Source organism: Schistocerca cancellata, unplaced genomic scaffold (assembly GCF_023864275.1).
Source record: "Schistocerca cancellata isolate TAMUIC-IGC-003103 unplaced genomic scaffold, iqSchCanc2.1 HiC_scaffold_782, whole genome shotgun sequence".
In the NCBI taxonomy this organism is placed as follows: Eukaryota; Metazoa; Arthropoda; class Insecta; order Orthoptera; family Acrididae; genus Schistocerca; species Schistocerca cancellata.
The window spans coordinates 1,232,022-1,258,064 of NW_026046793.1; the positions used below are offsets into that span (position 1 = coordinate 1,232,022).

General features: G+C 42.7%; 2 protein-coding genes and 1 long non-coding RNA gene across 17 annotated transcripts in view; 2 read left to right on the forward strand and 1 right to left on the reverse strand.

The window, feature by feature from the left end:
• LOC126143160 (uncharacterized) overlaps nt 1-20,921 on the forward strand; it is a 237,725-nt gene extending 216,804 nt beyond the window's left edge. Inside the window, exon 2 of the long non-coding RNA XR_007529663.1 lies at nt 20,480-20,921. This is a non-coding gene — a long non-coding RNA (uncharacterized LOC126143160). The remainder of the gene's footprint in view (nt 1-20,479) is intronic.
• The window catches only part of LOC126143123 (disks large homolog 5-like), a 1,046,479-nt gene that overhangs the window by 999,098 nt on the left and 21,338 nt on the right, over nt 1-26,043 (reverse strand). For 5 of the 10 annotated variants that reach the window (XR_007529640.1, XM_049915320.1, XM_049915319.1 and 2 more), the window contains exons 4-5: nt 22,770-22,970; nt 9,549-9,737 (exon numbers count right to left, since the gene is read on the reverse strand). Coding sequence is in view for 9 of the 10 variants with exons in the window: in XM_049915320.1 (XP_049771277.1) it covers nt 9,549-9,737; nt 22,770-22,970 (390 nt within the window). In the remaining variant the exon portion in view is untranslated. The remainder of the gene's footprint in view (nt 1-9,548; nt 9,738-22,769; nt 22,971-26,043) is intronic. The other 5 variants (XM_049915318.1, XM_049915317.1, XM_049915315.1 and 2 more) reach the window with 1 other exon arrangement.
• Nucleotides 1-26,043, forward strand: part of LOC126143121 (disks large homolog 5-like) — an 886,848-nt gene that overhangs the window by 491,495 nt on the left and 369,310 nt on the right. The window lies entirely within an intron of this gene.

Below are 26,043 nucleotides of genomic sequence, written 5' to 3' on the forward strand. Positions count from 1 at the left end.
TGCGGTGACAAATCAATTTGCTGTAATAAATTATTTCAAATCTCTTACAACTGACGCTGCCATTTTTCTTCTTTACAGCACTAATACTGTGGTAGTTGAGAACATGGTTTCCAGAGGAATCCAACCTCAATAAAAATAATTTACAACTACAGAAACTAACTTACAAAAATGAATTTTAAAGGGGAAAAAAACATTTTCTCAGCTTCCGGAATGTGTTCGACACAATTTCATACCTTTGACAACAAAACAGGAGCATATGGAATATTGGACAAGCTGAGTGATTGGACTGAAGATTTTCTAGGTAACAGAAAACAACATGTCATTTTCAATAGAGAGAAACCTTCAGATGTACAATACATAAATGTCCTAATGTTGAAAGTACCATGAAGATATTCATGGAAAATACTGTTGTGTACAGAGATGTTGCAACACTAGGAAATTGAATCGAAATCCAACACAATCTGCAAATGATCAATGCTTGGTGCAGGGATTGGCAGGTGACCCTCAACGTAAAACAAATTTAATGAATTGCAAATAAATAGGCAGGAAGACCCACTGCTATATGGCTGAACAACTGCAGAACACTCACTGGATGCAATCACTCCCATAAAACATCTAGGAATGTACGTATGGAGCAGTTTAAAGTGGAATGAACACATGAAACTTATTGCTGCGGCTGACACCAAACAGACTCATTGGAAGATCCTGTGGAGATGGAGGCAACCCACAACGCAGGCAGCTTACAAAACCCTTGTTCAACCAATACTTTATGAACCTCATCAGGCTGGTTTCTGTATCAGACAGGAAAGACACAAGAACAAGGGCATTCAAAGAAGAGCAGCACATTTCGTTAAAGGTTCATTTAGTAAGAGAGTGAAGATGATGCTCAGCTAATCCCAGAGCGACGCTGCAAGAGAAGCATTCTGCACCACTGTGCTCTTTACTGTCAAAACTTCCAAGAGCGTACATTCCTAGAATATATATATGAAGATAGTAATTGTACTTGAGAGAACAGATACCATTGATGACTGTGCAGCTTCTCTAGAATGAATGATACTTGAAACCTTCAGCTGCCTACAGGTGTTGATATACCTCGATGGGGACAGCTGAAAATGTGCCCCCCGACCGGGACTCGAACCCCGGATCTCCTGCTTACATGGCACACACACACACACACACATTTTCAGCTGTCCCCATCGAGGTATATCAACAACACCTGTCAGCAGATAAGGGTTTTAATTAATTATCATTTATTCTAGAGAAGCTGCACGGTGATCAATGGTATCTGTTCTTTCGAGAACAATTACTATCTTCATATATATAGTTAAAGGCTATCCAGCCATTGACGTTCGTCTGTGCAAATGCGCACAGGTTGCCTGAACTCTTATGGGAATAGACAACTTGGTGTGCGCGAGTAATGAGTGGAAGGGCAAATATCTATTAGGTACATTACGTATATAGACGGTGGACAGTTGGGAATGTGGGTCTCACGGGAAGCGTGCAAGGGATAAGTCCCTGCAGTCGCACTATTCGTCTGTACCCTCGGTGGCTCAGACGGATAGAGCGTCTGCCATGTAAGCAGGAGATCCTGGGTTCAAGTCCCGGTCGGGGAACACATTTTCAGCTGTCCCCATCGACGTATATCAACAACACCTGTCGGGAGCTGAGGGTTTCAATTAATTATCATTCCTAGAAGAGTTACTAGTATATTGCTTCCTACAACATGTACAGGGTGTACATATAGTCCGGGAACACACTATTTATTGCACAAGAACCAAACATTGGACAGATATTATACATGTCATTTTGAAGAGAAACCCTGAAAGTTTTTTTTTATGTATACCACCACAGCGTAGTTTGGTAAGTTGCTGATAATCAGTGCTAGTTGCAAATGTAGCGCGTTCAGGTGCAGAGCAAGCTTTCTGTGTGTTGGAATTCGAGAAAAACAAGTGTGCTACAGCTGTTCAATGATTGTTTAGAACCAAGTATGGCAAGAAGCCACCAACATGGAAGGCCATTTACCACTGGCACAACAAATTTGTTACGACGGGTTTCTTGTGCCCGACAGAGAGAGGCAGATGTCCCAGTGCAAGTGAAGTGAATGTGGAGCACGTACGAGAGACATTTGTAAAGACTCCAAAGGAATCTGTGAATCGTGCATCCTGTGAACTCTAAATTGCTCCAATGACAGTGTGGAAAGTCCTGTGACAGAAGCTGTCCATGAAACCATTCAAATTGGAGCTAGTGCAGAAGCTCAATGACGACAAAGACAAGTGTTTTGAGTTTTGTTTGCAGTTGCAACAATTGAATGAGGATGGGGATGGCATTGTTGATCGCTTAATTTTTAGCGATGAAGCCACTTTTCACACTAATGGGAAAGTGAACAGGCATAATTGTTGAATATGGGGTTCAAAGCATCCACATGAATGCATTGAATTTGAGCACGATTCCCCAAAGGTAAATGTTCTTTGTGCTGTGTCGCGTCAAAAACTGTACAGGCCACATTGTTCTTTGCCGAGAGTACTGTCACTGGATATTCCTACTTGGACATGTTGGGGCAATGGCTGATGCCTCAAATGCAATCAGACTCTCCGTTCATCTTTCAGCAGGATGGGGCTCCACCCCGTTTTCATTGCGAAGTTCATCGGTACCTGAACACGGAGCTGCCGCATCGATAGATCGTCCTTGCTACAAAAGGGGACAGCTGTTTCATGAAAGGGCCTTCCCGATCACCAGATCTCACTCCGTGTGACTTTTTAATGTGGGGACACATAGATCTGGTGTATGTACCGCCCTAGCATGTGATGTAGCAGAGCTCTGGGAGAGAATACGGGAAGCGACTGCCGCAGTCGACGATAATTTAAAGTATTCTTGAACTTTATGTACACACTATTTCGCGACAAGACCGTGGAGGGAAAATTAGAGATACCCCAGACCTCACATGAAAGCTTATCAGCAATCTTTCTTCCCACGAGTCATTTGTGAATGGAATGGGGAAGAGTGTGGGGGTGCGACATTGATACATAACGTACCATCCACCCTCACCTGACTTTGCTTTGTGGAGTATAGATGTAGATGTAGGGAATGGTGATAACCAGCTGACTGCACTTACTTCCATGATCTCATACATTACTGAAATAATTTCAACACAATTTAACCATTGTATCATAACGGAAGCGCATGATCCCTCCTCCATTCTAATATTTTTATTGAACAAATTTTCACATGTCTTCATGTAGCTTAGTCTACCAACAACAAGTAAGGCACTCCTTCCTTTCTTTGGTGTACGAGGGTGGTTTGAAAAGTTCTCGGAATCACCACAAGAGGTCAGCACCAGCACAACGAGTGTTTCACGTGATATTCATTGGACTGTTGTCTGTAAACAGGTGTCATGCTCTCGGAAGAGAGCTGTGGCTGTGACTTGGCTCTGTTGCTCCCACGTAGTGATTTGCAAAGATGGGGGGAAAAAGGAAGAAAAAAAAAATGAAAATTCAAGATTCGAGCAGAGATTAAGAACTTTGTAAAGAAATGTATGAAAGCAAAGGACATTCATGCCGATTTCCAGAATACACTAGGCGACAATGCATCTTCATATACAACTGTTGCCAAGTGGGTGAACGAATTTACATTTGGTCGAGAGATCTTAGATGATTCGCACAGTGGCCGGCCAAGACGTGTCACTACTCCAGAAATCATTGCATAAGTGCACAAAATAGGTGTGGAGGATCGCCCATTGAAAATGCGTGAAATTGCTCACTCTTGCCAGATATCATCTGAAAAGGTATATCGCATTTAAACTGAAGAATTAGAAATGAAAATATTATCTGCAAGATGGGTGCTGCGACTCTTGACATGTGCCCCCACACGTGCCAGCGGCATGGCAAAATTACACGAACTAAGGTATAAATTGTTGTCACACCTACTTTATTCACCTGATATGGCTCCGACAGACTTCCATCTCTTCCCAAAACTAAAAATTTTTCTTGGTGGACGCAGATTCACTTCAAATGAAGAATTGATAGCTGGAATTAACAATTCTTTTGCAAGTCTGGAGGAAACTCATTTTCGAGATGGGATCAAGGCACTGGAACATTGTTGGACCAAGTGCATTAGTCTACAAGGAGACTACATTGAAAAATGAAAAAAATGTTTCAGTGATGTAAGTACTTTTTTTTCTATTCCATTCTGAGAACTTTTCAAACCATCCTCATATCTTAATTAAATTTCCAGCTTCGTATAAAATGCCAAGGTGTTCCTTCCACTTAGTGATACCTGCAACACTTTCTAAAATCTAACAATATTATGGAAAGGACAGCTGCTACTCATCATATAGCACAGGTGCCGAGTTGCAGAAAGGCACAACAAAAAACTGTCAGAAAATCAGCTTTCAGCCAACAAGATATTTATCAAAAATATGCTCCCCCTCCCTCTTCTCCACACACAAATACAACCTATGTTTGTGCCTATCTGCAACTCAGCATCTCCGGTATATGGTGAGAAGCAACTATCCTTTTCATAATACTGTTGCATTCCAACCTGAATTTTCCATTGTTTGACTTTCTACAATCTCTTCTTCATTAAGCACTAACCTCCATACTATTAGGTTGCTGCGTAAGTTCATAGCATTTGTACCTAAGCTTATTAAACACAACAGATACACTTAACAAGGATTTAGTCATCACTGACATATTCTTCTTCAATGTTTACAACAGTCTGCCAATTCCAGGGTAACTTTCCAATTAAACTGTAGGAATCATGTGGCTATCAGGTGAAGAACTAGTCGAGCCATGCTCAGAGGGTGTTTCCATCTGGAAAGGGAGTACCTTGAAAGCTGTTTGATAGAGAGCAGAGAACGTGGAAATCTGAGGTCGCAAAATCAGGTGAATAAGGTGGGTGCGGAGTGACTTTCCAACCCAGCTCCAGTATTACTTTTCAGTCCTGCAGAATGCAGGAGGACATTACTGTGGAGTAGCATCACATCACGCTATCTTCCCGGTCATTGTTCTTGGATTGCATTTGCCAGACATTTCAGTTGTTGTCAGTAAATGTCAGCAGTAATGGTTACGCCTTAGCGAAGCAATTTGTAGTACACCATACCGTCATTGTTCTACCAGATGCATAACATTATCTTTTGTGGATGCATGCACGTCTTGTACAGTGAGTAGCTGCTGCGTTTTCCTTAAGTTAGCATAAAGACATCATTTCTCAACAACAACAACAACAACATACAAATGGCCAGTGTTGTTCATGAGCTAATTGATGACACAAGCGGAGATGCATATATGGCCACCCACTCATTTTTGTGATTTTGGCTTGGGCCATGTGCTACCCAAATATCTAATTTTTTACCCTTCCCCACTGCATGCAAATATCTTCTTGTTGTCTTCAGTCCTGAGACTGGTTTGATGCAGCTCTCCATGCTACTCTATCCTGTGCAAGCTGCTTCATCTCCCAGTACCTACTGCAACCTACATCCTTCTGAATCTGCTTAGTGTAGTCATCTCTTGGTCTCCCTCTACTATTTTTACCATCCACGCTGCCCTCCAATGCTAAATTGGTCGTCCCTTGATGCCTAAGAACATGTCCTACCAAGCGATCCCTTCTTCTAGTCAAGTTGTGCCACAAACTCCTCTTCTCCCCAATCCTATTCAATACCTCCTCATTAGTTATGTGATCAACCCATCTAATCTTCAGTATTCTTCTGTAGCACCACATTTCGAAAGCTGATATTCTCTTCTTGTCCAAACTATTTACCGTCCATGTTTCACTTCCATACATGGCTACACTCCATACAAATACTTTCAGAAATGACTTCCTGACACTTAAATCTATACTCAATGTTAACAAATTTCTCTTGTTCAGAAACGCGTTCCTTGCCATTGCCAGTCTACATTTTATATCCTCTCTACTTCGACCATCAGTTATTTTGCTCCCCAAATAGCAAAACTCGTTTACTACTTTAAGTGTCTCATTTCCTAATCTAATTCCCTCAGCATCACCCATTTTAATTTGACTACATCCCATTATCCTCGTTTTGCTTTTATTGGTGTTCATCTTATATCATCCTTTCAAGACACTGTCAATTCTGTTCAACTGCTCTTCCAAGTCCTTTGCTATGTCTGACAGAATTACAATGTCATCGGCAAACCTCAAAGTTTTTATTTCTTCTCCATGGATTTTAATACCTACTCCGAACTTTCCTTTTGTTTCCTTTACTGCTTGCTCAATATACAGATTGAATAACATTGGGGATAGGCTACAACCCTGTCTCACTCTCTTCCCAACCACTGCTTGCCCCTCGACACTTATAACTGCCATCCGGTTTCTGTACAAATTGTAAACAGCCTTTCACTCCCTGTATTTTACCCCTGCAACCTTCAGAATTTGAAAGAGTATTCCAGTCAACATTGTAAAAGCTTTCTCTAAGTCTACAAATGCTAGAAACATAGGTCTGCCTTTTCTTAATCTAGCTTCTAAGATAAGTCATAGGGGTCAGTATTGCCTCACGTGTTCCATTACTTCTACGGAATCCAAACTGATCTTCGTTTTCCTACTGTCGAATTCCAGTCACCCATGACTATTAAATTTTCGTCTCCCTTCACTACCTGAATAATTTCTTTTATCTCATCATACATTTCATCAATTTCTTCATCATCTGCAGAGGTTGTAGGCATATAAACTTTTACTACTGTAGTAGGCGCGGGCTTCATGTCTATCTTGGCCACAATAATGCGTTCACTATGCTGTTGGTAGTAGCTTACTCGCACTCTTATTTTTTTATCCATTATTAAACCTATTCCTGCATTACCCCTATTTGATTTTGTATTTATAACTCTGTATCCACCTGACCTAAAGTCTTGTTCCTTCTGCTATCGAACTTCACTAATTCCCACTATATCTAACTTTAGCCAATCCATTTCCCTTTTTAAATTTTCTCACCTACATGCCCGATTAAGGGATCTGACATTCCACACTCTGATCCGTAGAACGCCAGTTTTCTTTCTCCCGAGTCCTCTCGAGTAGTCCCCACCCGGAGATCCGAATGGGGGACTATTTTACCTCCGGAATATTTTACCCAAGAGGACGCCATCATCATTTAATCATACAGTAAAGCTGCATGCCCTCGGGAAAAATTACGGCTGTAGTTTCCCATTGCTTTCAACCGTTCGCAGTACCAAAACAGCAAGGCCGTTTTGGTTAGTGTTACAGGGCCAGATCAGTCAATCATCCAGACTGTTGCCCCTGCAACTACTGAAAAGGCTACTGCCCCTCTTCAGGAACCACACCTTTGTCTGGCCTCTCAACAGATACCCCTCTGTTGTGGTTGGACCTACGATATGGCTATCTGTATCGTTGAGGCACACCAGCCTCCCCACTAACGGCACGGTCCATGGTTCATGGGGGGATTTATTCCAATACTACAATACATATAACAGTACAACTGCCTACGAGAGCATAGGCTTTTACAGCCTTTGTCATCTTCAATAAAACAGTTCTGGGTGTAAAACCATGTTATGTTGATGCCACTATACTCAGAACCAGTTTATTGAAGAAACAATAGTTTAAACTACAGCCAAAGATAGTTTCGTCTTATGTTCCCAAACACAAGCTGTAACATTTCTTCTGTAACAAAAGCAGTGAAAGTAGATATTGCAGTTTTCCATTCATTGATGGATTTTGGACAGTTGCTTTTGCTAAACCCCGGGGAAAAAAAAAAAAAAAAAAAAAAAAAAAAAATGGTCAGGTGGTGTTAGGTCAGGCGATCGTGGAGGCCAAAGTCACAGTTAAATAATGCGATCACCAAAAAACATCAGCAAGCAGTGACATTGAAACGCGAGCTGTATGTGAAGTTACACCATCTTGTTGAAAATAACTGGTTAACAATTATACGGCACTGCAGAGAGACTTTGTGAATGTTGGGAGAGTCCACTTGATGGGAAGTAACCCAGGCAACAAACTGTGCGTCTGCACGCGTGTGCGCCCCCTGTATGTGTACGCACTGAATTGAGTCTATCAGTTCTAGTGGGCGCCTGTATAACACTCGTCATGTGGTGCAAGGAAAGATGAACATGACAGAATAATATTAAGTAGTAGCAAGTAAGTCGCAGAACATATACTGTGCACGGCTGTTTTCGTGTTTGCAGACATTAAGCGGGCAGTGTGGAATACAAGGAAACAGCAAGAAGTGGTGACAAATTGCTTCACCCGCTGTGGGTGGCACATTTTACGTTTTGTGGTGGTGGCTTGGCAGTGGCTTGACTGTCAAAGAGCAACCACACTCTCCAAAAATTAACATGAGAGACAGGATGGTTTTGCGACAGTTGAAATATACTGCAATCTGGACTGTCATATTGAGCCTTCAAGGCATATGTCTTATGAAAGTTGTGTTCTTCTCTAATTCGTGAATCACACTAATGAGCCGTACAACTACTCAAGGAAATATATGTCTGAAACTAGAGGACGTGCTTTTTATGATATGAGTAAGTTTTCTTCTTTTGCTCCAGTAACTTCAGAATGTTAAGAAGTCGAGCCTTTCCTCAGCAACACACAGGATTTCTGAGGCACTGATTAGCAGGACCCCGACTTCAAGAAAATCAACTGTAGCACTCGATTAAAAGGAAAAGGTAAATACTTCAGATGTTACGTCGGGTAACAGATCTTGTTAAGTGTTCTGACTCAGTTTCAAGTACAAGGTGCGAGCCAGCAGCTACACGAAACCCTAAAACACCAAGAAAAACACTTCAGTGTGCGTGCTCTTGTGAGATCAGACTGAAGTTTAACAATAAGGATGATGGGTGACCTGTTAAACACTTTCACTGTACATCAAACTTTGGCACACTAATGGTTTAGTCGAGTCATCACGTGGATTTATGAGTGGGATCCTGAGAAAAAGTGGAAAAGTAAGGAGTGGCACACACACATCTACTTGACCAAAAACAGCTAAAATAAGCAAATCAAAGATCAAAACAAAGCAAATTTGCTTTTTTGACAGTGGGGCTATCGTGCATAAAGAATTTGTTCCTCCAGGACAAACTTTCAACCAAATGTTTTACAAAGCTAAAGTTGAAAGGCTCAGGAAAGAGAGAATTATTAACTGAGACTGGACATTGCACACAAGTGGATGCTGCTTCGTGAGATCACCCCATGCCATGCGGCCACTTCCATCGTGGAATTTTTTACTTAAAAAGGCTTTCATATTGTTCTGTGGCCCACTATTCACCTGAACTGAGTCCTTTTGATTTTTTCCCCAAAATTGAAAAATGTCTTAAAATGACATTTTGGGATTCAGGAACATTCAGAAGAATGTGACCGAGAGCACTGCAACCCAGAGTGGGAACAATGACTGCCAGTGTATAGTTGCCCAAGGGAGTTCCCTTGGGCAATATTATTGACTGAAAAAATAAAAACTACGGTACATAAAAAATCAGTCTCATTACTTTTCTCCCACATCAAATATACAGAAATGATGGTGTAACTACATATGCATCATGCAACATGAAAGCTATACAAGACCTGCTTATCTGCATGGAAGAGAAGGAGATACTTACAGCTTTAAGTTCCTCTGCTGAAGCTCTTCTCAGTTGGTTCATTAGTTCTGTGAGATGATTTGGTGCTTCCTTGCATTCTATGTCTACCTGTGAACGTTTCCTTCTAGCTTTTTCCGCTGCTTTCTCAATATTGTGCCAGCTATGAGACAAATCGCTAGCTAAATTCATTAATTCCTTCTGAGCACTTTTCTGGAAAAAAAAGGCCGTACATTAAAACAATATTCATTTCAGCTGTTGCAGGTATAGAGGAACAGGAGTTATTTCTTGGCAAGTATTACATTTCTTCAGCACCAATGAATGTTGATTCTACTGCACACAGTGTCGCCTTTGTGAGAAAGCATTAACCACAGGACAAATAGCAATCACAAACTTTACACAGTTACATAAGACATAATATGGCTGATATGATTTTACTTCATTTAAAGAGTTTTGGGCAGATTGGAAAAATCCCTATCTTAAACAATGTAATATTTATTCATATAAAAGGTACCCTTTTCAGCAATTATTGGGAATAAAAATTTGAAGAAAATATGCCTTGGGTTGCACATTTCTAGCCACTAACAAAGGTATTTCTGAAAGTATTGATTATTTTTAAGATAATTATATTTGTGAAAAGTAGACAAACTTTCTACACCGTTCGATGTACATAAGGCTAACTTCTTTGAGATTTACAAAATATGAAAATCCCCGTGTTAAAATATGCACAATTCTCCAATGAGTATACCCCATAATTTTGAACAAATTCTGGTTAATAGAAACTAAGAAAGTACACTTTTTCTTGAAAAATACAACTTACAGAAAACAGCCATTAAAGTTGACAATGCCTCCCAGCTCCATACATTGGGTTGTCTGCATCCTCTTCCATTTCATCTTGCAATATCCTTTTTCCTCCCTGTCTTGCCATTGTTTCAAAGTCTCAAACAGTTCTCAGACACAAAAAGCCTTTCTTTATCTAAATTTAACATTTGTTTTACTGCAAAATGACCAAAGGTTTCAAGCAGCCTTTTCAGTACTTCATATCTTGCAACATTTCCTTCACTGAATATTGTCACTGCATCCAAGACACCAAAATGCAGTATACCGATTGCCACCAAAACTCTCGGGAATTCTCTCCCAGATTACACTGTTCGTGGACTCGTTAGGATTTTGGGAGTGATTTTCGTCAGTGGATTTACATCTGACAAATCCTTGGAAGTTTCTTTCAAGATTTCTACTTGCAAAAGAAATAGCTGGTTTGTAAATAAAATCACTTTCTGGAAGGCCTATGACTGGGTTTATTGTCTCTTGAAGAGGTGAAACAAAACTGCCCACACAGCTTTTCTAATATCTTCTATGCTACTGCTATGCCATAATAGTTTTGAATTCTTTCCTTGACAGATTTTTTCATGTCTATTCTTACCATCTAATCGTCAGCCATCTTCCAATTTCTTTCCCTTATATGCAGTTTTCAGTCCTCATAGCCTCATACCCATTTGCTTTTTTGCACTCCTGCTTGGTGATCGTTACGTTTTCTCCACGTAGCTTCTCTTCCTCAAGTGTTTTGAAAGCTACTGAATCACTACCTCCTAAATAATTGCTCTCAGAGGTGGGGGATTCAAAAATCAAATTTCAATCTGAGAACTATTACATACGAGGGGCATCTGAAAAGTCCGTGCAAAGTCCAAGAGATGGCACCACTGGCCCGTATCGAGGTCATGTTCAGTTAGTAGTATCTTTTCAGCCATATTGGTCTATTTCTTTGTGTTTGACATTCGCGTGAATCAAGGAAGTGGAGTCATTGTCAAACAAATGGACAAAAAAATTTCTTGTGGTGATTAAACATTACTTTATGAAAGGCAAAACACCTCAGGAGACTGAAGAGAAGCTTGATAAACACTGCTGTGACTCTGCACCTTTGATTAGAACAGTTTATAAGTGGTTTCAAAATTTTCGGAGTGGCCATATGGCCACAAGTGATGCTGAACATTCTGGATGCCCTGTGGAGGTTACAATTCCAGAAATCATTGATAAAATCCATGATATGGTGATGGATGACAGAAGAGATAAGGTGCGTGAGATTGCTAGTGCTGTGGGCATCTCAAATGAATGGGTACATATTATTTTGCATAAATATTTGGACATGAGAAAGCTATCCACAAGATGGGTTCAGCGATTGCTCGCACTTGACCAAAAACTGAATTGTGCGAAGCATTGCAAGGATGATTTGCAGCCGTTCAGGAAGAATCCACAGGACTAACTGTCGTTTCGTCACTGTGGATGAAACATGGATACATTACTATACTCCTGAGCTCAAACAACAATCTAAACAATGGGTTACCAAGGGAGAATCTGCACCAAAAAAGGCAAAGACCATTCCTTCGGCCGGAAAGGTTATGGCGACTGTCTTTTGGGATTCGACTATCTGGAAAAGGTAAAACTATTACAGGTGCATATTATTCATCATTATTGGACTGTTTGAAAACCGAGCTGCAAGAAAAACGCTGGCAATTGGACCACAAAAAAGTCCTTTTTTATCACGACAATACACCTTCACACACCTCAGCAGTAGTGGTCACAAAATTAATGGAAATAGGATTCCAACTCATTTCACATCCCCCCTATTCTCCAGACTACTATTTGTTCCCCAATTTGAAGAAATAGCTGGCAGGACAATGATTTTATTGAAACGAGGAGGTGATTGCAGGAACTAATAGCTGTTTTGCATACGGATAATTCCTATTATTCGGAAGGGAACAACAAATTATAATCACATTGGATGAAGTGCATAAGTCTAAAAGGAGACTATTTCAAAAAACAAAGGTTTACGCCAAACACATAAGTAGCTTTTATTTATGCACAGACTTTTCAAATGCCCCTCGTATACATGGTTACTCGCACAATGTTTTGTTGAAACAAATGAATAAACCAGAACTAAGGAGATAATACGTGTTTTATTTATTATTGGGAATGGTAAATTCTGTAGACCATGACTAGAGGGGGGGGGGGGGGGGAGGGGGAATGGAAATTAAGATATCAACCTGTCCGGAGCCCCTAAAATTATGGAAATGATAATTTTCTCATGCTCCTTCAGATATCGAAAAACAGTTGTTTACTGTGTGTTAGAGGATATACAGTCACTGACAACATATTCATTTCCAGAAAGTCATACGTGGGAAACATGATCCATAATTAATCAACAAACTGAGGTTAGTGATATAAATATTCAGGAGATTATGTATATTTATTTTGTGTGTGTGTGTGTGTGTGTGTGTGTGTGTGTGTGTGTGTGTGTGTGTGTGTGTGTGTGTGTGTAATCACAGGTTTTTCATTGTTCCACAGGTCTGTCATCAACTACTTTAAGAGAGGCTACAGGTATTATCTAATAGTTGTTTCATAATGTCCACTGGACCCTCGCCCCCTCCTCCTGACTCTTAGTTTTCCATTCCACAAACACTCCTGCTTACACGTGTCACATGCATATATGTCAATGTGTGCACGGAAGTGAATGTGGAGAACATGTGATCTGAGTAACTGTTTCTAACTCTAGAATTTTTCCATCTTCCATTTTTGTGCAGTTGCTATCTACAAATGATAAATTTGATCCATTGGTGGATTTCACACAGGACCAAAACTTATCCTTTGACAAACTGGCAATGCAGGTTTCACTTTCAAAAGCACTAAAGACATCTTGCACAGCTGATCTTATGTCTGCATGAACCTTTTTTTGGTTATGTTGCATTGCTGGCCACACCAACAGGAAGAGGCACACAATCAGAGCTCCACAGTTGTTTTGAAGAGGGTAAACTCAGTCCAGTGTTTTGAGCATGAAAACATGGTCCAAGTAGACTATTCTTTTTATTATCCTTGGGTCATGTTCAAGCACCCATAACACGTTCAGAAATGGTGACATTGGTTTATACGTCAATTGTTGACAAGATCTTGCACATACATACACTTTATAACCCAAGTTATTTACATATCTTATGCTTCCAGCTTCTTTTCACACTCCAATACATTGTCGATACATGTGAACAGGTATGCTTCTTATTTTGGTGCGTATGTGGCACAAAGGCAATACAACAATGTATGTGATAACGTCCTTTAGCTGACAAAAACAAACTTCCTATGTCATAGTATAGGTACAACTGTTATGGTATGACTGAAGATGTTTACGATCTTATCTGTGGATGGTCAATAACATTAAGTAAGGTACTGGTGGAATATTCACTGGCATAAGCTTGTTATTCTCTCACATGCTATCTTGTTGGAAGTAAAGGATTGAAACTTACATCAGATATTATGTCACGTGTAATATTAGAAATTGTGGTACAGTCCAACCACAGAAGCCTTTTAATGAGGTGTGCCAGTAAGTTTAGGAAATAAAATAATACTGATGTATTAAAATAAATATCTCTCGCTCCCTCAAACACACACACACACACACACACACACACACACACACAGTAGGTGAATCTTTTTTCACCATGCAGTGTTATAATGAAACAGGAAAACCATAGTTGGTTGCACCATGTCATTAGTCATTTCAACAATATATTACAGTACAGATATTGGAACCTGCAAGTGTTATGTGAAGAAGGGACCTACTTTGGATTGCCTGTACGGACCACCTAAACCACACTACAACTGTTGTGACAGTGCCGCGACATTTAACAGTGCCACCACGACAGCACACGCAAACGGCGATAGAGGCGCTCCGCAACTCGGCTGAACGCGGGAGGCGCCACCTAGCTACGAACGGCGCCGGCCGCATGTCACAGCACGGCAGTCGAATGAGAGATACTGAGTTGTTATCGTGTAACTAGCTATTGTTTCTAAGTGAGTGTGTTTGAATATCCACACAATTATTGGTGATTAAAGGTTATAACACTTTTTGGCGACGAGGTCGGATATTTTTCACTGCGTTGTGGATTTGTGTGTTCGTGACGGGGCAGACACGGAACAGCTTATGCAAGCACTCATTGAACAGCAAACACAGTTGACGGCTGCTGTTCAGGTGTTGTCGACGTCGCTTACTCATCGTCTGTCTTCCTCTTCTCCGCCTCCGTTCCCTCCTTACGACGAGGCCGCTGAAGACTGGGAGGATTATGAGAAGCGTTTGCGGCAACACTTCTCGGCTTTCGGCGTTGTCGACACTCCTATGTTTAATTCGTTATTTCTATCTTGGATTTCCCCACGGATCTATCAGCTGACTATCTCAGTTAGCCCCTCTGCGGGAACCTGCCTCTCTGTCCCTCCCAAGAAATGTTGTGACTTATTGTCTAACTATTACCGCAGAAACACCCACATCGTTGCCGCCCGCGTGGCGTTCTACCGGGGGTCGTAAACAGCCCAATCAATCTTACCGGGCTCGGGGTGGCGGAACTACACGGTCTGAGTCAGTTTTGTCACGGACACTCAACACGAGTCTTATGCTGATTCAATGGTTAGGGATGCTATTCTAGGGGCTTGCTCCTGATAAAGAAGTTAGACAACGTGCCCTACAACTGCCAAACCCGTCATTGTCTGAAGTTCTAAGCATCGCTCAATCCTTTGAAGTGTCTCACACTGCTGTGCGCAGCAAATAGACGATGTGGTGTGACGGAGGCGCTGTACAGTCAAGGTGGTGGGTGGGTAGTGTTTAACGTCCCGTCGACAACGGGGGTCATTAGAGACGGAGCGCAAGCTCGGGTTAGGGAAGGATTGGGAAGGGAAATCGGCCCGTGCCCTTTCAAAGGAACCATCCCAGCATTTGCCTGGAACGATTTAGGGAAATCACGGAAAACCTAAATCAGGATGGCTGGAGACGGGATTGAACGTCTGTACAGTCAACTTTCGACACGGACAATTTGCCTGTTTCACAGGGGAACGAAGATTGTGGCGGCGGAGGTTCACTCACGTAAACAACGTCGCGTTGGGCCGCGACGCTCGCAGCGAAAACAGCAACCGCAGAAACAGGTTCGTTCCGCACTTCCTTCTCGTCCACGTTGTTTCGCACAGCATGACGGGGCCACGTGTCCGAAACGTTGGGCCACATGTAATTCGTGTAGGAAAAAAGGCCACATTGCTTCTGTATGTCGGTCCCCCTAAAGTTCCTGTTGACGAGGACGAGGCATCGGACACGGGATGTTAACTGTGTGCTTTCTCAAACAAATAAGTTGTTTGTTACTGTTCGTGTTCTGGATAAAGACATTCGCATGCAAGTGGACACTGGCTCTGCAGTAACTCTCATTTAATTCTCGCACGTATTTGGAGTTGGCTCCCCTCCTTATCTCCAGTTACGCGAAATCTGAGAACTTATAATAAACAGAAAATTCCTATCGTTGGCCAGTTCGATGCTTCCACTGCCTACAAGTCTGTTGTTAGGCCCCTCACGTTTTATGTGGTGGATCATGCGGGCACTGAAAACCTGTTCGGTTATGATTCTTTCCAGTTGTTCGGGTTTCTCCGTTGATGATGATGAGCACCTCATCTCCTGAGGATATTCCGTATCAACAGCTGGATGGATTGTGTTCTGAATTTCCGTCCGTGTTCTCTGCTGGTCTGGGTCGTGCCAAGGATTTTGAAGCCCACAATTACTCTTAAACCTACAGCTCGCCCTAATTTTTTCCGGGCACACCCTATTCCGGTGGCGTTGCGTGCACCTGTCGAGGTTGGGATAGACAGGTTAACAGCTTCAGGGATTCTCCTTCTTGTTACCTCCAGCGAATGGGCATCGCCAATCGTGGTGGTTTCTAAACCCAACGGGAGTCTGCGATTGTGTGACGATTTTAAAGCCACTGTCAACGCTCAGAGCCTCACTGACACTTATCCTCTTCCCCGTCCTGAGGAGTTATTTACCAACCTCACTGGGGGCCAGCTCTCTTTCCACAACTTGACTTATCGGAGGCGTACCATCAGTTGCCGTTGGATGCTTCTTCCCAAGGAATTTCTCGTCATCAACACTCCTTGTGGGCTGTATCAGTACCAGCGATTACCATTTGGCGTCGTTAAGCGTGCCGGCCATTTTTCAGCGGTTTTTGGAACAGCTCACGGCGTTCCGTTCCCGGCTGCATCAACTATCTGGATGACATTGTTGTCACGGGGGCCTCCACTGAGGAGAACCTTCGCAATTTTGCGTTCACTGTTTCGGGGTTTTGCATTCGGCTGGGTTGAAGTGCAATCTGGACAAGTCACAGTTCTTCCAACCCTCCATTGTGTATCTTGGTTTCCACTTGTCCCGTGAGGGTATACGTCTTCTACGTCAAGCACGTTGCGGCCCATTAACCCTCTACTCCGGCCGTCTACGGTCAAAGAACTTCAGGCGTTTCTAGGGCAAGATTGCTTATTATCACAAAATTCAATCCATCCGCAGCGGCGGTAGCTCATCCTCTGATCAGCTGTTACGCAAAAACGTCCCTTTCATGTTGGTCCGACGAGTGTGAGCAGGCTTTTGTCCGCCTGAAGGCTCATTTGCAGTCGGCGCCTTGTCTTGCCACATTCTGTCCCGTGGTCAGCACTTGGTTCTGGCGACTGACGCATCACAGTATGGCCTACGGGCTGTTCTCGCCCATCGGTATGAGGATGGGTCGGAACGACCCCATCACCTATGCTTCCAAGACCCTCAACGATGCGCAACGGCGTTACTCTCAAATCGAAAAGGAGGCGCTCGCTATCATTATGCTCTATAAAAGTTCAGCGCTTTTTTTTTTTATGGTTCTAAGTTTCACCTCATCACCAACCACAAGCCACTGGTCTCTCTGTTCAGGCCCATCGGCGTCTCTTCCGGATAAGGCAGCTCACCGCCCTGCAACGTTGGGCCTTAATAACTTTTTCTCGTTTTCACTATGAGATTCACTATCGCCCCACGGCCTAGCCACACCAACGCTGATGCATTGTCGTGATTGCCGATGGGCCCCGACCCCGGTTTTCGATCGTGAATGAACTACTCTGTTTCCACATTGATGAGGAAGAACGTCGTGCGGTCGAGGGGTTTTTCCACTTACAGGTTCGCAGGTCACGTCAGGTACTGCGCCGGACCCGGGTCCTGCGTCAGGTGATCGGTTTTGTTAAACGGGGTTGGCTGGACAGGACCAAAGGCCGGGGCATCGGATCCCCCTTCGCAACTACCATGCCTTGCACCTTCATCTGTTCGTGATGGTGGTGGTGTTCTGGCCACGGATGGCGCATCTCCACGGGTCATGGTGCTAGGCCTCTCTTCGCAAAGATGTTCTCAAACTATTGCATGAAGGCCATTGGGGGATTTCTCGGACTAAGTCCCTGGCCCCGCAGGCACGTTTATTGGGCCCGGTATTGATTTGGACATCGCCCCACACGATTGCTGCGTAGTGTGGTCAGTGTGCCTCAACGACTGGCTTGCACCTCGTACAATGCCCTCTCCGTGGCCTGATCCGGCGCAGCCATGGGAACGGGTGCAACGCTGGCTTTGCCAGCCCCTTCCTCTGTACTTATTGGCTACTGTTGATCGACGCCGTCTCGAAGTTTCCAATTTGTTGTTCGGTATCCGTCACCCCACCACTGCGGCGACAACGCTGGCTATTGACCAAAATCTTTGCGCTAGAAGGTCTTCCATCCACGATCGTCACGGACAATGGCCCTCAGTTCTCTTCGCAGACCTTCCGTGATTTTTGTACTGGACAAGGGATTCGTCATGTTTACAGCACCGCCCTTCCATCCGCAAATCGAATGAGGAGGTCGAGCGCCTTGTCCGCACTTTCAAAAGCAAAAGCCAGATGAAAAAATTCCTTAGTGATTTTTCCACAGATGACGCTCTGCTGCAATTTCTGAGTTCTTATCGCTTCACGCCTCTGCTGAACTCTTGCACGGCCGCCAACCGCGCACTCTACTGCACCTGCTTCACCCTGTCAGGCCTTGTGCTGTGTCCCCTAGTGCGGGAAAATACTCGGTGGGTGCCGACGTGTGGGCACGAGGGTACGGATCTCGCCCTAAATGGATTCCAGGGGTGGTCAAGGCTCTTCGCGGCCACCGGCTTTGTGAAATATGTACGGACGACGGCACGGTTGTTCGCCATTACGACCAGATGCGCCCACGAGTGGTGGCCACGCCGGTTCCACCGCCCCTTCCTTCGCCTCCACCAGCCCGAGAAGCCAGTCCTGTAGCTGCTGCCGATCTACCGTACGTGTTTATGCAGCCGACGTCTCTAGCGCTTCAGAATACGCCGCCTTCTCCGGGACCCATCTCGCTGGAGCACACCCCCAGGTCCACGACACCTACGGATGCTGCTCCGGAGTTTTCACCCATCATCTCGTCCAGGAGGCACGTTCCACGGACGAGCTTCCGTCCTGGACATTTTCGACCATACTCTCGTGTCTCTCCGTGGGATGTTCTCGGGGCCTCACAAGAGGCCACGGATGTCTCCTCACTGTCCGTGTCTCCAAGGAAGTGAGTGTTTTTTTTTTCAAGGGGAGAAAAGTGTTGTGACAGTGCCACGACATTTAACAGTGCCGCCACGACAGCACGCGCAAATGGTGATAGAGGCGCTCCGCAACTCGGCTGAGCGTGGGAGCGCCACCTAGCTACGAACGGCGCTGGCCGCGTGTCACGGCACGGCACGGTAGTCGAATGAGAGATACTGAGTTGTTGTCATGTAACCAGCTATTGTTTCCAAGTGAGTGTGTTTGAATATCCACGCAATTATTGGCGATTAAAGCTTATAACAACAACTTTATGCGAAATGGAAGTAGTAGCTACAGTTTTGAGGAAAATATGATCCTCCTGTTAATAATTTACCAATGGAGATTTTAGCTTTTAGTGTGACTAATATGCCCCACGTCTATGCCCGGCATATTTTTAGACAATGAATGTTACATTTGTACATGTAACATGACATCATGTAAGAGCTATGAATCAGCTGGTACTACAAGACTTTCAAATATAAGCTGTAAATGAGGCTATCTTCCACAAAACAGTAGCTAATACTTTCTTTCTGCATTGACTTTTACAGTAATTTAGATTCCTCATACAGGCAACCTAAAGTAGGTCCCCCTCCCTCAGACAACACCTGTAGATTCCAACATCGGTACTGTCATATATTGTTGAAATAACTGTACTGGCTATGGTATATAAAATTTGTAACTGGTTCTAATGTACCATTTGTTACTTAGTATTGCTTGCACCTTGTCCCGCACCTTTCACAGAGTTGGAGTGCTGACTATCTGATTTGGCCGGAGGCTCTTCCTGCCGCCACCCCGTAACCCTCCCCCCACCCCCCCAGGACACAGTGTACCCCAGCTGTCTGCATCTAGTGTAAATCATGAATGAGTGCAAACACGTTTCAAATGTCTGCGTGTCTTAACTGAGGTGGGTCGTGGGGACCAGTCTGGTTTACACCTAGAGGGATGTGGAAAACCTCCTAAAAACCACATCCAGGCTCGCTGGCACACCAGCCCTCATCGTTAATCCGTTGGGCAGATTCGATCTGGGGCTGGTGCGTCTACCTGAGCCCAGGAAGCAGCGCATTAGCACTCTCTGCTAACCTGGCGGGTCATACCATTTGTTACTACATCAGTATTATTTCATTTTCTACACTGACTGGCACACCTCATTAAGAAGCCCAACATAATTTTCTGTAGATGGACTTTGTACTGTAGTTTCTAATATTACATGCAGCATGTCTTATGATGTAAGAGTTTCGATCATCTACTTTTAATAAGATAGCACAAGTGAGAATAACAAATATATGTCAGTGAATATTGCACTAATAGCTTACCTAATATCATTGGTCACCCACAGATCAGACTCAACATCTTTGGTCATGCCACAACAGTTGTGCCTATACTATGATGTGACAGCTTCCCAGTTTTGTCAGCTAAGGGACCTAATCACGTACACTATTGTATTGTCTGTGCCACAAACACACAGAAATATGATGCCTACCTGTCCACATGTACCAGTGATATATCAGAATGTGAAATGAAGCTGGAAGTTTATAGCAGGTAAGTATCTTGGATTAGGAAGTATATGTATTTGCAAGAGCTTGTAGAGAATTGACAGATAAACCAACGTCACCATTTTTGAATGTATTACAGGTGCTTTAAAATCACCCACGGTTGAACTTAGTTTCACAGATGATAAGAACACAGACTACTTGGACCACGTTTCCATTCTCTGATCACATTGAGGCTGTGGGGACTGTGTGTAGCTTATCTGATTTCTGTAACTTTTGAAGACTGCTGTAAATGTATTTTAATATCTGATCACTATTTAAAGATGTGATGTTGCTTAGTACATGATAGGAATTTTGTGAAAAGGTCATTCCAAAGACTTCTAAGAATCAGCATGTACTTATTACAGAACAACTGCAGTTTTATGTAACAACCAGTATAATCATTGATATGTCAGAATCAGTACTGCAAAATAAAAAGCAAATTTCCATGATTTTTCTGTTACTTTTTTAGACAGTCCCTTCTCTGGTTGGGACAAACAGTTGTGAGAGGTACAAATCTCTGTTTGAGAAAATGGAGCAGTATTTTGTAAAATCTACATGAAAAATACACAGTATAAAATATACAGGTGTTTGTGAGTTAGTTAAATGCTGTCTATTACAAACCATACTCAATTCCCCCCATTATGGCTAACATGGGAATAAGTATTGAAAGGAGTAATGATACAGTAGACCTTACAAGGAATCACAAGAAGCTAAAAAGTTGAATATTTCAATATTTACAGGCACTGGATTACTCAAGTGCACAACATCATCCCAAATCTAACATTTGCCGTCTATTCAGCAGGAATGGTGAATAAATTCAAAAGTATCGGCACTGGTGCAAATAGACTCTCACCTTTGATTTCTTCTAGATTTCATAAGCAGTGTAACTGGAGTAATAAGAATGGCAACACTGTTGACGGAGCGACAACACTTTACCCTCCACCTCCCGTAACAACCAGAGGTAGCAGCACAGTGGATGAAAGAGAGAGAGAGAGAGAGAGAGAGAGAGAGAGAGAGAAGGGGGGGCAATACTGACCCTACGACTTATCTCGGAAGATAAGTTAAGGAAAGGCAAACCTACATTTCTAGCATTTTTACACTTAGAGAAAGCTTTTGACAATGTTGACTGGAATACTCATTCAAATCCTGAAGGTGGCCGTGGTAAAATACAGGGAGCAAAAGGCTTTTACAATTTGTGCAGAAACCAGATGGCAGTTATAAGAGTCTAAGGGCATGAAAGGGGAGTAGTGGTTGGGAAGGGAGTGAGACAGGGTTGTAACCTATCCCCAATGTTATTCAATCTGTATATTGAGCAAGCAGTAAAGGAAACAAAAGAAAAATTCGGAGTAGGTATTAAAATCCATGGAGAAGATATAAAAACTTTAAGGTTCACAGATGACATTGTAATTCTGTCAGAGACAGCAAAGGACCTGGAAGAGCAGCTGAACGGAATGGACAGTGTCTTGAAAGGATGATTTAAGATTAACGTCAACAAAAGCGAAACAAGGATAATGGAGTTTAGTCGAATAAAATCAGGTGATGCTGAGGGAATTAGACTAGGAAACTTGACACTAAGTGGTAGATGAGTTTTGCTATTTGCGGAGCAAAATAACTGACAATGGTCAAAATAGAGAGGATATAAAATGTAGACTGGCAATGGCAAGGGAAGTGTTTCTGAAGAAGAGAAATTTGTTAACATCGGTACAGATTTAAGTGTCAGGAAGTCTTTTTTCCTGAAAATATTCGTATGGAGTGTAGCCATGTACGGAGGTGAAACATGGACAATAAATAGTTTAGACAAAAAGAGAATAGAAGCCTACGAAATGTGGTGCTACAGAAGAATGCTCAAGATTAGGTGGGTATATCACGTAACTAATGAGGAGGTACTGAATAGAATTGGGGAGAAGAGAAATTTGTGGCACAACCTGACTAGAAGAAGGGATCGGTTGGTAGGACACCTTCTGAGGCATCACAGGATCACTAATTTAGTATTGGAGGGAAGCATGGAGGGTAAAAATCGCAGAAGGATGTAGGTTGCAGTAGTTACTCAGAGATGACGACGGTTGCGTAGGATAGAGCAGTATGGAGAGCTGCATCAAACCAGTCTCTGGACTGAAGACTGCGGCAACAACAACAACAACAACAACACTTTGAAAGAATAGAAGTAAGTATTTGGAAATACAGACCACTCAGTGCTTTAGTAGTTACTTACTAGAACTATGCACTGCATATGTCCAATGGTATATTATTTCAGCTTACATATGTAATGTGTATGTAGGACAAAAGCTAATACTTACATATCTTTCATCAAGTGCATTAAGTTTCTTTTCAGCATCAAGTAGAACAACACGGAGAAAGTCTCTGTCGCAACGAAGTGAGCTACCAGCCGAAATGATTTCCTTCAGTGAACGGCAGACTATATCACTAGTCTGTCTCGTAACTTGAAGCTTTGCCCATTCTCTTACAACTTCTATGTCTGCTGAATCTGATAATGCGTGCTGAAAATGGACAGAACATTTACATTGCAAAAAATTCAAGTATATAATTACAAATTGATTTGCTTTCTTTCCAGCTACCGTGCTAAATATCTGACACAGCTGCAACATCCCTGGTATAAGGACAGCTGTCACTGCCCACTAAACAGTCTATCGACAACCTTATCAGTAGTATTAGTCAAACAATATTATTGCACCTGAGGGTGACGGCACTGTAGTCAGCTTATCACGAGATCTCACCGTGATATTTCCTGAGGACATGCTGAATCACTTGACAGTATATGCACAACTGTCTTAAATCAATTCACAGTGTGATGCACTTTTCTTAATCACAACTCTAGTTGTTTACTGTAACACCACTGCACGTTTCCGGTAATGCCTACAGGAGGTCAAGTGGAACAATTTCGTGGTCAGGTAGCACAATCCTGTAAAACTACGGTAATTTTAAAAGCTCGCCAGTTACGGTGCCGACCTAAAATATATCGATACTAAATATTACCGACTCTTGTTCTCAAAACTTAATCCACACGCACTACAATCAATCCTGTCGGAGGAACATCCACAACTGAGAATTATACCAGAGGCTGAAAATACTGCCACAGTTGCAAGGTCATTTTATTTAACACACGACCACTTCTTCAGGTGTCGTACTGAAAATAGGAAGTTATAGGAGATAATTTTTACAAGCAGCAAACATAAAAATCCATAAATTTGAAAACATTTATAAATTGTTGGTTGGGCCAGGTGCTGTGAAACCTAAGTCAATGCCAAAGTAACACAAGACAGTACTACGGAAGACTGTCCGGGTAAAGAAATATGCACAGAATACCAGAACACTTACACTCGGTGCAGTGACTCCGAGAGCCACAGTGGCGAGTACAAGATGCCGTGTGCTACCAACGAGTGCACAGCTCGGAGTAGAGCAGGCACGAAGGAGGAAGCAAACTGGTAAACCAGAGTGGCAAAAGTACTGCCATCTATTGGCGGGAAGAAGAACGCGAGACCACTAGCCCGGCCATTCCCAATCTGAATTGGTGATTTACATTAAAAAACATTACACAAAAAATGTTAACAGTGCATTACGCACGGTAAAGAAAGATGTCGACCGAGGCAGCACAGAACTGTAGTAAAACTGAGTGGAAGCTGTGACATAAAATTTATGTAACGTATTACCTGCGCCCATCGGAAGCACACCACGTCTTCTACTCGTCCGACACGGCCCTCGGGGTCACAGTACCGAGCGTAAGTGTTCCGGTATTATTTACACATTTCTTTACCCGGGCAGTCTTCCGTAGTGCTGCCCGACGTCACTTTGGCACCGATTTACGTTTCGCGGCACCTAGCCCGACCGCCAGTTTTTAAATTTATGGATTTTTTGTTTTCTTTGTGCGTTTTCCGAGTGTAAAAATTATTTCCAGTCTCTTACTGTTTCCAGTACGACAACTGAAGATGGGCATATTAATAGCTCAAAACTGGTCGTGTGTTAAATAAAAGACTCTTACAACTGTAGCAGTATTTTCAACCACTGGCCACACGCATTAGTCACGACTGACAGTAATAATTGTTCAGTGACATGTTTTTATTATTTTATATACGATTTCTCTCGTGAATTGGTGCCGACTCAGAAGAACAGTACACATTAATTATTAATAATACAGGGTTAGCCAAAAGTCTTAACACTTGAAAATTCAATACTTCGCAAAATAACATAGGTAGTGATGTAAAAATTTACACATGCTTGAAATGACATAGGGTTTTATTGAAACCAAAAAGTGTGCAAAATAACCAACAGATAGCACTTTGTACGATACAAAAGCAATAATTAGGTTGCTAGGCAAGCTTTCAGAGGCAGAGGCTGCTCCTATAGGCAGAAGAGCTGAAGGGGAAGGAAGAGAGGCGAAGGAAAAGGACTGGAGAGGTCCAGGAAAAGGCACAGATTTGGGGAAAATCACCCAGAACTGCGTGTCAGGGAAGACTTGACGGACGGGATGGAAAGGAAAGATGCTGTGTTCCATCTGTGTTCTGCCACTGGTTGACGAGTAAATCTTATCTATTCAATTACATTCCATTATCAAAAATTGTTTTCATTGTTATAAAAGCAATACTTAGCACAACAATCAATTTTCAGTAAAGATTATCTTTATAACAAGCACTCAAGATTAATCACATACAGTTTATGTTCCTCACCTATATCTACAGTAATGATATAGGCTGAGGCAGAAACATCAACTTACACGATGTACAGGCAGGATTAATCCCATTTCACTCACTGCCAAGGCACTATTCCAATATTGGAGAGCCTCTGCAATACTGATTCGAGTTTAGAAGTGGAATAGCAATGGGCTGAGGTGTGAACTGGAATTTGTATATGGGAGGGAGATTACAAGAGTATTCACTGCAGCTCTGGTAGCAGCGGCAACTTTGGCATAACATCAGCATGTCTGTGTAGTGAGCAGGAAACCCAGGATTCCAATTTCAGTACAGTACAAATTTTAGTTCATTGCTTTAGCCTGCAGCATTACTGTAAATGCTCAACATGTCCGCTGCTCATCAACAATACCTGTGGTTGATGGACTGTGTCGTGAACAGCACTGTACAGCATATCAGTAGGCACAACGAGAAATTGCCATCTGATTGTACCACAGCAAGTTACGAGGGCAGTTTGAGAAGTTCTCAGAACGAAATAGAAAAAAAAAGTACTTACATCACTGAAATGTTTGTTATTTTTCAGTGTAGTCTCCTTGTAGGTTAATGCACTGGGTCCAACGATGTTCCATTGCCTTGATCCCATCTCAAAAATGAGTTTCCTACAGGCCTGCAAAACAGTTGCCAATTCCGGCCATCAATTCTTCATTTAAAGTGAAGCTTCATCCACCAAGAAAAAGTTTCAGTTTTTGTAAGATATGGAAGTCCAGTGGAGCTACATCAGGTGAATAAGGCAGGTGTGGCAACAATTAATGCCTTAGTTTGTGTAATTTTGCCATGGTGATGGTACATGTGTGCGGATGCGCATTGTCTTGAGGGAAGATCACTTTCTTCCTTGCTAACTTTCCTCCTTGGTCTTTTTGTTGCAATT